General features: G+C 56.0%; 4 protein-coding genes across 4 annotated transcripts; 2 read left to right on the top strand and 2 right to left on the bottom strand.

The window, feature by feature from the left end:
* Nucleotides 1-244: 244 nt before the first annotated feature.
* On the bottom strand, nt 245-1756 carry C8A04DRAFT_25850 (glycoside hydrolase superfamily; the record flags this gene model as incomplete). The annotated part of the gene is made up of 2 exons (XM_062779714.1): nt 245-1631; nt 1713-1756. 2 exons carry the CDS (start codon nt 1754-1756, stop codon nt 245-247), a joined length of 1431 nt encoding a protein of 476 aa, XP_062639712.1.
* Nucleotides 1757-4212: 2456 nt separating this feature from the next.
* C8A04DRAFT_35053 (uncharacterized protein) lies at nt 4213-5143 on the bottom strand (the record flags this gene model as incomplete). Its single annotated transcript, XM_062783026.1, has 2 exons — nt 4213-4907; nt 5014-5143. 2 exons carry the CDS (start codon nt 5141-5143, stop codon nt 4213-4215), a joined length of 825 nt encoding a protein of 274 aa, XP_062639711.1.
* A 1251-nt stretch (nt 5144-6394) lies between these two features.
* C8A04DRAFT_25848 (POB3-like protein) lies at nt 6395-8414 on the top strand (the record flags this gene model as incomplete). Its single annotated transcript, XM_062779713.1, has 5 exons — nt 6395-6405; nt 6512-6734; nt 6804-7297; nt 7363-7734; nt 7802-8414. The coding sequence occupies 5 exons, from the start codon at nt 6395-6397 to the stop codon at nt 8412-8414; spliced, it is 1713 nt and encodes a 570-aa protein (XP_062639710.1).
* A 1006-nt stretch (nt 8415-9420) lies between these two features.
* Nucleotides 9421-12861, top strand: C8A04DRAFT_25847 (armadillo-type protein; the record flags this gene model as incomplete). Its single annotated transcript, XM_062779712.1, has 3 exons — nt 9421-9432; nt 9702-11244; nt 11330-12861. 3 exons carry the CDS (start codon nt 9421-9423, stop codon nt 12859-12861), a joined length of 3087 nt encoding a protein of 1028 aa, XP_062639709.1.
* Between the last annotated feature and the right edge of the window lie 1001 nt (nt 12862-13862).

The raw sequence follows: 13862 nt of genomic DNA, 5'->3' as shown, positions 1-13862 counted from the left end.
GGGTCACGACACTGTTATTTGAGAATATCGGACTTGACAGTGACTCAATTCACTATTCATTCGCTCGTCATAACTATCGTGACGTGATGATAACCCTCACGGGATTCCCTCAAGAGACAGGAGCCACCTTTCGAAGTCGTGGCATTAAAAAAGTAAAGAGTTGGTATCACGAACCACCCCCCAACCAGCCCAGCCAGCCCACCCATCCCAACCAGCCTAAACCGAAAACACCGACATCCAGCACCTATTCCTTCCGGATGAGGCTGTCAAACAACGGCTTGAGGCTCTTGGCGCTCTTCTTAGGGTGGCGCTTCTGGTCGTTGACATAGTCAACATAAGTGACACCAAAGCGAGTCTCATAACCCTCAGCCCACTCAAAGTTATCCATAAGCGACCAGGCCATGTAGCCCTGGACATTGACGCCGTCCTCGGTGTGCGCAGCCGCCATGGCACGCACGTAGTCATCAAAGTACTTGACGCGGAAGTCGTCCTCGACGATCTGCTCCAGCGACATGTCGTTCTCCCCCTTGAGCGACGTGCCGTTCTCAGTGACATAGATCTTGGGGAATCCGTACCGCTTGCTGAGCCAGACCAGCAGGTCGCGGAACCCTTGCGCGTGTGGGCGCAGCCAGAAGGACTGCGTCTCCGGGCCGATACAGTCGCCGTTCTTGTTGTAGAAGAGCGTCTCGAGGTTGCCCAGGAAGTCGTCTTCGGGCGGCGGGGTCGTCTTATGCTTGATGTAGTTGGCCGTGTAGTGGTTCATGCCGTAGAAGTCGTTGGAGCCCTGGACCAGCGCGATGTCTTCGGGGGACCAGGTCGGCAGGCGGTCGCCGAGCTGCTTGCGCATGGAATCCGGGTAGCGGCCAAAGTAGATGGGGTCGGCGAACCACGAGATGGCGAACTCGATCTTGCGGTCGCACGCCTCGACGTCGGCCGGGTCCTCCGGGTCCCAGGGGAGCGTGGCGTCGCCGTTGAGCGTGATGCCGATCTCGCCGCCCTGCGTCGGCTTGAAGTCCTCGCGGTATGCCTTGACTGCCCGCCCGTGCGCCACCAGGATGTTGTGCCCGACGATCCACGGCTCGCGGCTGCTGTCACCGATGGGCGACTTGCTGCGGTCCGAGGTGTGGCCGGGGGCGAAGTAGCCGCTGTTGTAGCCCAGGATGGACGAGCACCACGGCTCGTTGAATGTGATCCAGTGCTTGCACTTGGGGATGGCCTTGAACAGCACGCGCGCGTAGTGCTCAAAGTCGGCGCCAAACTCCTCCTTGTTCAGGAACCCGCCGTAGCGCTTGTCCAGACCGTCCGGCAGGTCCCAGTGGAAGAGGGTGATGAAGGGCTCGATGCCGGCCTCGATGAGGTCGTCGACGAACTTGACGTAGTGGTCGATACCCTTCTGGTTGATGGGGTCGTTGCGGCCGCCGATCGGGATGATACGCGACCAGGCGATGGAGAAGCGGTACGCCTTGGCGCCTACCTCCTTGAGCAGGTCAATATCCTCCTTGGTCCGCTTGTACGAGTCGCAGGCCACCACGCCGGAGCTGCCGTCGGCGATCTTGCCCTGGATTCCGCAGAAGGTGTCCCAGATGGACGGGCCACGGCCATCCTCGTGGATGGAGCCCTCGATCTGGTACCTGGGGGTAGGGAGAGTATGTTGTTAGCCACCATCAAGGCCCTGGGAGTTGAAAAAAAGGGGCAGCATAGAACAAGCTTACGAGGCAGTGGCAAAGCCCCACTGGAAGTCCTTGGGAAGAGACATGATGCCTGAACGATCTGAATGTAAACAAAAATTACACGGGAAGACAACGCTTGAACAACAACAAAAACAACAGATCTAACAACCTGACCAAGATCGAAAGGGGAGCTCCCCCTCCCTTTTATACCCGCAGGACACTTAGAAACCGGTATTCTGCTGTAGTACCACTCTTCCATCCTTCCCACGCACCCCAATTTGTCCCGCGCGTTTCGGACCGTCGACACCGAGGCAAAGCTAGGCATAACTCGAGGTCCCTCCACAGCACACTACTGCGTAGGAACATCCCACAACAGCGGGATCAGAGCTTTTCCCGAGAGGGGGGTTCCATGATCGAACCCGTGTGTGTGCGAGGCTTTGCGCGATGCGGGCAGCCGGGGGCCCTTGACAAGGACCTGCTCCCCCCACCGCGGGGTAACCTGGTCCTGTTCTTGCCGGGGGTGAAGAGGGGTGCCCGGATGATGGCCGAGCAGTGTGAGTGGGTGGGCAAGTCGGGGCAAGTGGGTGAGATGGTGAGCTCGGGTCTGGAGCAACGGGAGTCTGGTGGTTTGGGGTGTGAAATTGTTGGAAAATGGGGCTGTTTTGGCCCTATGGACAGGGGTAGTTGGAGCTACCCTGGTTGGCCAAGACTGCACCCCACCCTCACGGCCAAGCCCCAACGGGTAAAACGGGCTAAGCCAACGGCGTCGGAAAGTCAACCCGAAACAAAGGTTCAGGAGGGCCGTCGATGGGCTGCCGGGTTCCCCAGGTCTGTACCGTACCTTTCGTACCTTACATGACGACAGAGAGAGAAAAAAGGCTCTTTTGCGCCTTCGCTCTCAAGAGCCGCAAACTCCCCTCACATTCACAACTCATCCGCCTGAAACGTCCGGAAAGCCCGAGAGAAGACCAATTGACCGCGCTTTCTCCACTGCTAGACGATCCCGAGAGAAAAATGCTCACCGTCACGCTCTCCACCTTGGAATCGATTTCCGGAAGCACGGCCCGTGAGAGAGAGTTCCAACGGCCGGACTGGGTAAACTTCGGCAAAACAAAGAGTGGCGCACTCAAAAACATGGTCACGAGCGGGGGCGTTTGTTTCGTTTCGGACGAAGTCCACGGCACCTCACCGCCCGCGCCGAGAGAAGGATGAGGCGACCAGCAAGAAGGGCATCTGGCCAACGAGTCCTTCGGTTTGGGTTGGTTGAGATTTCAATTTTCTGTTCTATGGCATGATCGAGCATGATTAAACCCTTGAACTCCCTTCATCTGCTCGGCAAAACCATGGCAAAACAAGGAGCACGGGACCGGAACCGAGCTAGCTTCCAAGTCCGAGCACTCAACGTCCGTCTCCCAAACCTCCACGTTGTTGCCCACCGCTCCTTGCCTGACTAACTAGTCTCTTACCTCGCCTTGTATCGGCCCCGTCTGGCGAAACTCCGGGTGCCGCTACGGCTGGCCGGGTGCGGCTGGCGACAAGCTAACCAACGTCCAGACCTATCCTTTGCTCCCTCGGAAATGACAAGAACACCAGAGACACAGAGCACCAGTTACCTTATTCCACTTCCCGTCCACGCGGAAGCTAAAGAACGGTCGCGTCTTGCCGAAGGCTAAATCTCGGCGGCACTAACGGCTCGCGGCGCTTCTCTCGTAGCTTTCTGGTTGTCGCCGACCGAGACCGCTTCGCTGCCGACAACACCATAGATGGACGCGCGGGTCGGGGCCAAGATCCATCCCGCTGGCGAGTTAGCGAGTGGACGCGGCACGACGGGAGGGGGAAGATCAGATTGTTTCTTTCCCGGGCTCTCGGCATTCTCGGTTGGATGACCCGGACGGTCGACCTCCCATCATCCCCATCAGCCTCAATTTCGGCAATTCGCTTTCTCATATGCGAGTAGACTCGTTGGACGGTGATTTGAGCTGTCTGTCTTGACCAGGCACCCCCTTACTACCTTCTCACCAGCTGCGTGGCCGTAGTAACCGCCCGGCGAATGTCGTCTACCGAGGCCTGTCTGGGGTTGATTGCTCGGTAGGTCCCACTCTTAGACACGGGAAGCTAAGCGCGCGGCTCTATCAGACCGGGATAGCACGGTGAAGCGAGACTGATGAGAGACTACCACCTGCGTCCTTCATGCGTGTAAGTGGCAAAGATGACAAGGCATCTCAAAGGCAAAGGCAGGCTCCGATCCACTGCCGGCGCCTCCGACTGGGTGAGGTTGGATAGGCTCAATAGGACGCCGGATCCAGGCACGGTTTCGCATTCGCAACCAAGGAAGCGCCCAACCGCGCAGATAGATCGGCGCTGTATGTACATAAATCTGTACTACACGTTACGACCCTACCGCTGGATACAGTGCCGTGCATATCCGCCGCCCGGGCGACGACGGCAAACGGCAGCTTCCCGGTTTCCGCCCCCTTGTGCTTGTTCGCGTAGCTCTTCCGCGGAGCACCCTCGCGACCGGCCAACAACTCACACGCATTCCTCATTGCGGGCCTTTCATCCGGCCGCCTTCTTCGACGTCCTCGACCTGGTCTACTTTCCGCTTCTTTGAACCGTATGAACTCTGCGGCTGTGGCCCACCACCGTCTTCGTCCTCCTCCGTCCACTCCACAATCTCCCATTCCACTCTCACATTCCCCGTCTGGTCGGAACCGACCCCCGTTGTCCGCCGTAGCGTTCTTCCCAACCTACTGCCCTCGGTGAGCCTATCAAACCACGGGAGCACGCCAACTCTATCAGTGCCCCTTGGGCCGAGCTGGCTGTTGTTGCCATCCTCATTCTCCTTCCCCTTGCCCCTTTCCTCCCCTCGTTCTTCTCCTCCCTTCTCCGGCGAAATCCCCCTCGAAGACGCTCCCGACGACGCCCCCGACGACGGCCCGGACGACCCCAATCTCCCCAACAACCCCCACTCCTCCAGATCCCCCAAATCCTCCGGCAGCAGACTACCCAACGTCAGATGGATGAAGTCGGCCTCGGTGCGCGGCGACTCGGACCAGTAGGACAGCGGGGTGCCGCAGAAGCCGCAGAAGTGGTGCATCGCGTAGTCGATGCCTGGTTCGCGGTAGACGCGGTGGATTTGGGAGTTGGTTTCGTTGGAGTATTGCGGGAAGGTTAGGCTTTGGTAGTGTTGGAGGGGGACGCGAAGATAGGTGGGGAGGGGGGTTCCGAGGGTTGCGCCTGGATTGTTGTGTTGTATGAGTGAATTGCTCGTTTTTCTTTCTTTTTTTGGTTTGTTCAAGGAAAGCTTGGGTGATGGGATTGGGGGAGAAGGGTTTTGGCTTACGGTGGTGAGGATCCGAACTAAAGAGGACTTTGGCGAGTTGGTTAATGTCTTCTTGTTCCTTGGGGAACCGGATGATGTAGAGGTTGCGCCGGCAGCGGCAGCCACCACGGAGTGGCCGTGTGAGGTCCATTATGCCGCTTCCCCCTTCTATGCGACAAGGTACCGAGTTGCTAGAACTTGGATCGTAGGAGAATTGGCCGATGCGGGGAAAATTATATCCAAAAACCAGAACGGATGAGAGAAGGACGGGTTAATGAAGGTATACTCGGGCCGCAGGAGTTGGCCCAGTCGTGAGGCCGTTGGTATCGGCCGTGATGATAGGTCCCCTACGAACCCAACACCGCTACTGCCGTTCTAGGAAGTTTTCTTGGATGATGCGTGGTCCGTTTGTCAACCCACCTAGCAACCGAATCAATGACCTCAAAGGACCATGTGGCGTGTCTGAGTTTGGGTCAACGGGTCAATGGGTCGTGCAGGAACCCGACGGGCATACCGCTGATTGCGCCGGAGGAGAAAGTAACGTTTATTGGAGTTGGCAAAAAAGTAATTGTCAAAGCACGAAAATCAAAGAGATATGCAACAAAATCAGGGTGGTAGGGTGGTACACTTTAAATGACCCGAGATGCGGTTGTACTGTGGTAATCACTTACATCACTTACATCACTTTGCTTCCAGAAGCAGCGGGGCATTTCCCCCCACCTTTGGCCCATGGCTGCATCCGTTTGGTTACCGGGCTTGAAATGCTCCAGGCAGGGAGGCACCCTTTGTTCTTGTGTGATCTAGCTTCGGAAAACACAACAGGCAGCTTCCTACAGGGCTCGGGGAGTTGAATCGAGATCTAAGCTGTTTTCTACTTTCGTGGATCGAGTGCATTGCCGTTTGCGCAAGTCTTGGGTAAGATTCTCGTAATGTTCCGTACCGGCATGGTTTCCGGGCATGTGTGAACCCGGGCTGAACGAACCATGACGAACTGGCTGATTTTGTCTCCTAGATCTACCTCAAGTATGTGCACTGGTGACTGGTTAGGAGAATCCACTATTCAATGGTTCAAATCCATCCTTCAGTGTATCCGTGGCCTTTGTCCACTTCCTTCTTTCTCTCACATTCACATCTCGAGTCCCTGGTACTGTGTAACATTCACGTACGGAGGCGTAAATCACACACTGTCCACGCAACCAACGAACCAAGACCCACCTGCCCTCACCGCCTGGCAGTTCCTGCAGCTCTTTGGCAATTTAGCTCCAGTCGCGTCAACCCTTCTCTTTACGCGCGCCGAGCCAACCTCCACTCTCCCTCATCCTTAAATTACCAACTAAGCTTCAGGTTTTTTACCATCTTTCGCCCATCCCGTATCATCCCGGTATCGGGTTAGCACGACATCATGGCGGCCATGTGAGTTTCATTTTTTATTTTCCGGGTTTGGAACAGAAAAAAAAGACACTTGCGACATTCTTCCTTCGTGCGCAGCGCATTCGGCATCCAGCTAACGCCCCAATAGTGAAAGCTTTGATAACATCTACCTGGACTTGTCCCGAGAACACGGCAAGTGCAGGTTCGCCGAGAATGGTCTCGGATGGAAGCCAGCGGCGGGCGGCGATACCTTTACCCTCGACTCGAGCAATATTGGTGGCGCGCAATGGAGTAGAGCGGCCAGGGGCTTCGAAGTGAAGATTCAGCAACGGAGCTCGGGCGTCATTCAATTGGATGGGTTCCAACAAGAGGTGAGGGGGATTATAGGGTTTTGCTGGCGCATCGCGCAGGGCGGGCTTGGCTGACTGACTCTGCGATAGGACTACGAACGCTTGAGCAAAATCTTCAAGAACTGGTACAGCGCCAGTCTTGAGAACAAGGAGCACTCGCTGCGTGGTTGGAACTGGGGCAAGGCCGAGTTTGGCAAGGCCGAGATCTCATTCAACGTGCAGAACCGACCAGCTTTCGAAATCCCGTACTCGGAAATTTCCAACACCAACCTTGCGGGTCGCAACGAAATCGCGGTCGAGTTTTCCGTCGCCGAGACTGCGAAAGACGGCGAGAATGGCGCGACGCCGGGGAAGGGCAGGAAGGCTGCGGCCGGGCGGGACCAGCTTACGGAGATGAGGTTCTACATTCCTGGCACAACAACCCGGAAAGAGGCGGAGGGCGGTGATTCGGAAGGCGATGACGATGAGGAGGAGAAGAATGCCGTCACGCTCTTTTATGACACTCTCATGGAGAAGGCTGAGATTGGCGAGACGGCGGGCGATACCATTGCCACCTTCCTGGAAGTCTTGCATCTTACACCAAGGTTCGTATCTTGCCTACCAGTCCAGTTCTTTTTTTTTTCTAGCCATAGATCTAACACCTCTTCAGAGGTCGCTTTGACATCGACATGTACGACGCGTCGTTCCGTCTCCGCGGCAAAACATACGACTACAAAATCCAGTACGAGGCCATTAAGAAGTTCATGGTGCTTCCCAAGCCGGACGACACCCACTTCATGCTCTGCATCGGATTGGACCCGCCTCTCCGACAGGGTCAGACGAGGTATCCATTTTTGATCATGCAGTTCAAGCAGGACGAAGAGGTCACATTGGATCTGAACCTCTCCGAGGAGGAGCTTAACGGCAAATACAAGGACAAGCTGCAGCCTCACTACGAGCAACCACTGCACCAGGTGGTTGCGTACATCTTCAAGGGCCTGGCCAATAAGAAGATTACGGCCCCAGCCAAGGATTTTACGACGTACGTTTCTTTTTTTTGGCTGTTTGCTCATCTCAAGTGGCAATTGGAAATACTGACATTGCTCTAGACACCGCCAACAATACGGCATCAAGTGTTCAATCAAGGCGAGCGAAGGGTTCTTATACTGCCTGGAGAAAGCGTTCATGTTCGTGCCGAAACCAGCCACGTACATCTCGTATGAACAGACGCAGTCCATTACCTTCTCTCGCGTCAACGGTGCCGTCTCCGCGCTCTCGACATTCGACATCACCGTCCATATGAAGGCCGGCGGTGGCTCCTCGCAATTCAGCAACATTAATCGGGAAGACCTGAAAGCCCTCGAGGACTTCTTCAAGCTCAAGGGTCTGCGCGTGAAGAACGAGATCGACGAGGAGACTACGCTCCTGGCGGCCGCGCTGCGGGACGAGGCTATGGCCAGCTCGGACGAGGAAGTGGTCGGGACCAAGGCGGACCGCGGCTCGGCGGATGAGGACGAGGAGAGTGTGGACGAGGACTTCCGTGCTGAGTCGGAGAGTGATGTGGCGGAGGAGTACGACAGTAACCATGAGAGTGACGGGTCTGGCAGCGCGGAGAGTGATGTGGACAACCAGGTTGATGATGATGATGAAGATGAGGATATGATGGATGAGGATGAAGAGGAGGAAGAGGAGCGGCCGAAGAAGAAGAAGAAGACTGGTTAGTCGGGATTTGGCGGCAGGTGGCCACCAAGGTCATGGTGGTGTTGCCCAATCAGACTGAAGTTGGTTTGGTCAACTCTGGATTATTATCGGTTGATGAGGTGAATTTTTCTACGTGGTATTGACTTGGCGTTGGGGTTATTGGGAACCAGTTGCGTAAGGCAGCTTGCAGTGTCATTTGAGTTGATGTAAGGTATCGGTAAAATACAGCGTTGGGACCTCCTCATTAAGAGGTAGAGAGACGGTGTGTCTCATTGACTAGCATCAAGATGACCTGTAGGAGTAGCAATGAACTAGAACATTCGTCATACGGCATGTTTCTGCATACGTAAAATGGGCCACCTTCCTGCAACAAAGGCCCAAGACCATTCTTTGTTGTTGTTTGTTGATTGGCTCTCTCTCTCTTTCTCGTAAAAGTGACATCTAGCCTGGAGTGCCTGGTGAAGCCTAGACGTTTGGATGGACCGTGCACACACCCCACCTTGAACGAAGGCGCGTGAGCAGTGCTGTTCATTTTGACTTTTCTAATTTCGGTGCCCCACCAGAAAGGAAACCCAGCAGCATTTCCACATTCCGGCAGCCTTTTGTTCAATCTTTTTACCGACAAAAGTGTTCCTGCAACCTCGCACGATTTCTTTCTCTATCTTCTCACTTGTGACTCCCTCCGAACTGCACGACCGCCCGCTATTACCTTACGCTCTCTTTCTATCCCACAGCTGCTGCCCATTTTATCCCAAATTTTTACCCCTCTCCTTTCGCTGTGTCAAAATCGCACACAATGGAGGCGTACTAAGAGGGGTTGAGCCATGTGTGTCGGGCGCTGCATTTGCCGTTCCCGAGAATGAAGAATATTCTCGCATCTGCCATTCAACTGCTCGGGGTATAGCAGTTCAAGACACCAAAACAAAAGGGAAGAAAAAAAAGAGAAGAGATTAAGGAACCTAGAAGGAAATCATCATACCTGCTGCGGGGATAACCCACGCTTCACCATTTACGCTACCGTCCGGCAATGGACGCCCAGGTAAGTGCAGGTGGTCTCGTGCTTCTTCTACTGGTTGCTGTTGTTGTTCTACCTCCCGCGCTGCCTAATCCTAAGAACCCCCGCTATCGCAAGGGGGGGTATCCGAAGGCGGGACTGGCTGTGGGATATGGGATGGATTTGCAGGAGGGGTGGAACGACGGCGGATCTTCACGGGGAACCCTCATGGCGGAGATGTTTTGCAGCGGGAATCTGGTGGGAGTTGATCAAGTTGTTGTTCGTGTGGTTATTGACATTCCGGCTACCTGCAGATCGAGAATGCGATCGAGATCGCCTGGAACCCCGCGTCCGACCAGGCACTCAAGGGCCAGGCCTTTGACTTTCTGAACCAGGTGCGGGACGATGCCCAGGCATGGCAGGTCTGCGTCTCCCTCTTCACCCGATCCCCCCGATTATCCCCCGTCGCCCGGCTGGTCAGCCTCGAGATCGTCAACCATGCCGTCCACTCGCATATCCTCGACGCCGCCAGCCTCGGGTTCCTCAAACAGTCGCTGTTCGAATATATCAACCGGATCTACAGCGGGGATTCCCCCCAGGACGAGATCGACCCGGGGCATCTGCAAAATAAACTTACACAGACCCTGACGTATCTGTTCGTCCATTTATACAAGGAAGGCTGGGAGAGCTTCATCGACGATTTTTTGGCCCTCGCGCGCAAGGATAACAACCTGCCCGGGGTGGTCATGTACCTGCGGATCCTGGGCTCGGTCCACGACGAGATTGCCGACCTGATGCTGAGCCGGCCAGACCACGAGGTGAAGCGCAACAACGACCTGAAGGACCTGATACGGGAGCGGGACATGCGCAAGATTGCTCAGTCGTGGCAGGACCTGCTAGCACGATACGGCAACCAGCAGAACGACGCCGTAGTGGAGATGACGCTCAAGACGATCGGGAAGTGGGTGAGCTGGATCGACATCCATTTGGTTATCAACCAGGAGATGATCAACTTGGTGCTGCCGTTGGTGGGGAGGACACACGCGGCGGGCAGCGAGGATAAAGTGCGGGACGCAGCGGTAGACACGTTCACGGAGATCGTGGCCAAGAAGATGAAGGCCAGCGACAAGATCGAGATGATTACGTTTCTGAACCTGCGCGAGATCGTGTCGCAGCTGCTAGCGAGCCCGCCGCTGAACGAGTGGAAAGGCACCCCCCGGTACGACACAGACCTGGCAGAAGCAGTGGCCAAGCTGGTCAACACCATCAGCTCGGACGTGGTGCGGGTGCTGGAGGACGACAAGGTGGGCCACGAGACGCGGGCCAAGGCGGAGCAGCTGCTGCGGGAGATGCTGCCGTCGGTGCTGCGGCTCTTCTCGGACGAGTACGACGAAGTCTGCTCGACGGTGATTCCGTCGCTGACGGACCTGCTGACGTTCCTGCGGAAAGCTGGCCCCCTGCCGGCGACGTACTCGGAGATGCTGGCGCCGATTTTGAACGCGATTGTGCTCAAGATGCGGTACGACGAGACGTCGAACTGGGGCAACGAGGACGAGCAGACGGACGAGGCCGAGTTCCAGGAGCTGCGCAAGAAGCTGCAGATTTTGCAGAAGAGCGTGGCGTCGGTGGATGAGGGGCTGTGTATCGAATTTTTGAGCAACCTAGTGGGCAACATGTTCTCGACGCTGGAGCAGCAGGGGTCGCAGATGGACTGGCGGGATTTGGATCTGGCGCTGCACGAGATTTACATGTTTGGCGAGCTGGCGCTGCCGAACACGGGGCTGGCGCAGAAGAGCCAGCCTAGCACGGTGGCTGCCGAGCGACTGGCCGTCATGATGAGCAAGATGGTCGAGTCTGGTGAGTTTTTTCTTTCCAATCTTTTCTTCTTTTTTCTTTATTTCTACTACTTTGTGTACCAGGATATGTTACTGACAGTCTATAGGCATCGCCAACTACCACCACCCCGCAATCCTCCTGCAGTACATGGAAATCTGCACGCGGTACTACAACTTCTTCGAGGACCAGCAGCGCTACATCCCGCAGGTGCTTGAGAACTTTGTACGACTGGTGCACCACGACCACGTGCGGATCCGGACCCGGTCCTGGTATCTTTTCCACCGCTTCGTCAAGACGCTGCGGGCGCAGGTCGGCAACGTGGCTAAGACGGTCATCGACTCCATCAGCGACCTGCTGCCGATCAAGGCCGAGGTCCCCGGCACTGACGCCGACGAGGACATGTCGTCGGATGAGTCGGACCACTCGGCCGACGCCGTCTTCAGCAGCCAGCTCTTCCTGTACGAGGCCATCGGGTGCATCTCCTCGACCGCCGCCACACCCCCGGCCGACCAGGGCCTCTACGCGCGGTCAGTGATGGAGCCGCTCTTTGCGGACATGAGCGTGCATATGGAGCGTGCCAAAGCGGGCGATACCCAGGCCATCCTGCAGGTGCACCACATCATCATGGCGCTGGGGACACTCGCCAACGGCTTTTCCGAGACGCAAAGCGGCAGTGGCCAACAGACCAAGAAGCCGCAGCCGCACGAGGCCGTGTCCAACGAGTTCGCCAGGGCCGCCGAAGCGATCCTCATCGCCCTGAACCAGCTCAACGCCAGCAACGAGATCCGCGCGGCGTGCCGGTCCGCCTTCTCCCGACTCCTAGGCGTGCTGGGCTCCGCCGTCCTCCCCCAACTCCCACAATGGATCGAAGGGCTCCTCTCCCGCAGCTCCAGCAACGACGAGATGGCCATGTTCCTCCGCCTACTCGAACAGGTCGTCTACAACTTCAAAGGCGAGATCTACAACATCCTCGACGTCCTCCTCACCCCCCTCCTCCAGCGTGTCTTCGCGGGCCTCTCCGAACCCATCACCGGCACCGACGACGAAATCCAACTCTCCGAACTCCGCCGCGAATACGTCTCCTTCGTCCAGGTCATCCTCACCAACGACCTCGGCGGCGTCCTCATCAGCGCCGCCAACCAAGCCACTTTCGAATCCCTCGTTTCCTCCATCATAAACATCGCCAAAACCCTCACCCACGGCAACCTCGTCCCCTCCCGCGTCGCCTTCAGCTCCCTCGCCCACATGGCCTCCCAATGGGGCGGGCCCGATATCGTTTCCTTCGGCAACACCGACCAAACCCAACCCACCTCTTCCTCCCCGAACCCCACCATCCCGGGCTTCGACCAATTCATGCTGGAACATTTCCACGGTCTATGCTGGAGTGTCCTGCAGGACCCGGGGTTCCGCCCCAATACCGACGCCCAGTCGCGGCAGATCCTGAGCGAGATTGCTGGGATCCAGCAGGTGCTGTATGCGAAAACGGGCGAGGCGTTTGTGAATCATCTGAGGGGGGTTACGTTCCCGCAGTTGGGGATTTCGGAGGGTGGGGAGGAGTATGTGAGGGTTTTGACGGGGAGTCGGGAGAGGAAACCGGTAGTGGGGTGGTTGTTGGGGTTGTTGAAGGGGAGGAGGTAGGGAATCTGTGATTTGGTGGCGGATATCAACGTGGAGAGAGAATGGGGGGTTGGATGGTAAGGATTGGTCGGTCGATTCATAGACGGCGGGCGGGGGGTATGATACATCGGTGGATAAGTCAAGATGACGCACAGATGGACAGACGGTAGACAGTCAGGGGAGGCTAGGTCGTTTTGTATGTATGGATGGGTGTGGGTGTATGTATGCCTAGGCGGATAGGCTGGCTAGTACGCAAAGACAAGATTACTACCTCACTTGCTCACTTGTGGTTATGATGGGTGTGTTCCGTGATTTGGGGGCTGTATAAACGCTCTTTAGTGGGTGAGTGGTTAACTGGGTACTCAGCACTGGGAAGCAGCTTTTTTAATAGAAAGAAATGGCGGGTGGGATTCAAGTGCTGGATAGTCGGGTCGTGGTGTTGGGGTGTATGTATTGAATTGTTTTGTTTTTTGGGTAACCCGCCTTGAATGACTTGTTTACTTGTCTTCAATTACTGTGCTATAACCTCTTGGGTCGGCCATAATTAGGTATGGAAGTGAGGGGAATCATCGTTTTATTTCCCTCACGCTGCCTGCCGTATTCTACTCCCACGCGTTGGAGATCATACTCTAGACTCTCGTCTGGGGTTTATTCCAGTCACTTTGCTTATTCGTCTCGGAAACTGGAGAGTGGGTGCCGTCCTCGGGGTTATTAGTTAAACCTCTTTTGAACTGGGGTTTATCACGGCTGCATCGTGTTGTTCAGTTTGGCTGGCATGTTATATTCTCTTGTTGTCTGCTCGATGAGTGAGTGTCTGATATTCCCATGTGTTATTCCAGCCTAAGATACAGCAGCCCACGCTTGAGTACGGATACATCTTTTCTTTCTGTCTTGCTCCGGACGGCGTACATACCGTTCCCCTACCGCGTTGTATTTTCAATGTAAACAACACATTAGCTGAGTGGTGAATCGGGTTCATTACGATGCTTATTCCACAGTCCTGGAGTAACCTCTTAAAAATA

Source organism: Dichotomopilus funicola (genome assembly GCF_033296635.1).
Source record: "Dichotomopilus funicola strain CBS 141.50 unplaced genomic scaffold C8A04scaffold_9, whole genome shotgun sequence".
Lineage (NCBI taxonomy): Eukaryota > Fungi > Ascomycota > Sordariomycetes > Sordariales > Chaetomiaceae > Dichotomopilus > Dichotomopilus funicola.
This window is presented reverse-complemented; position numbering and strand designations above follow the sequence as displayed.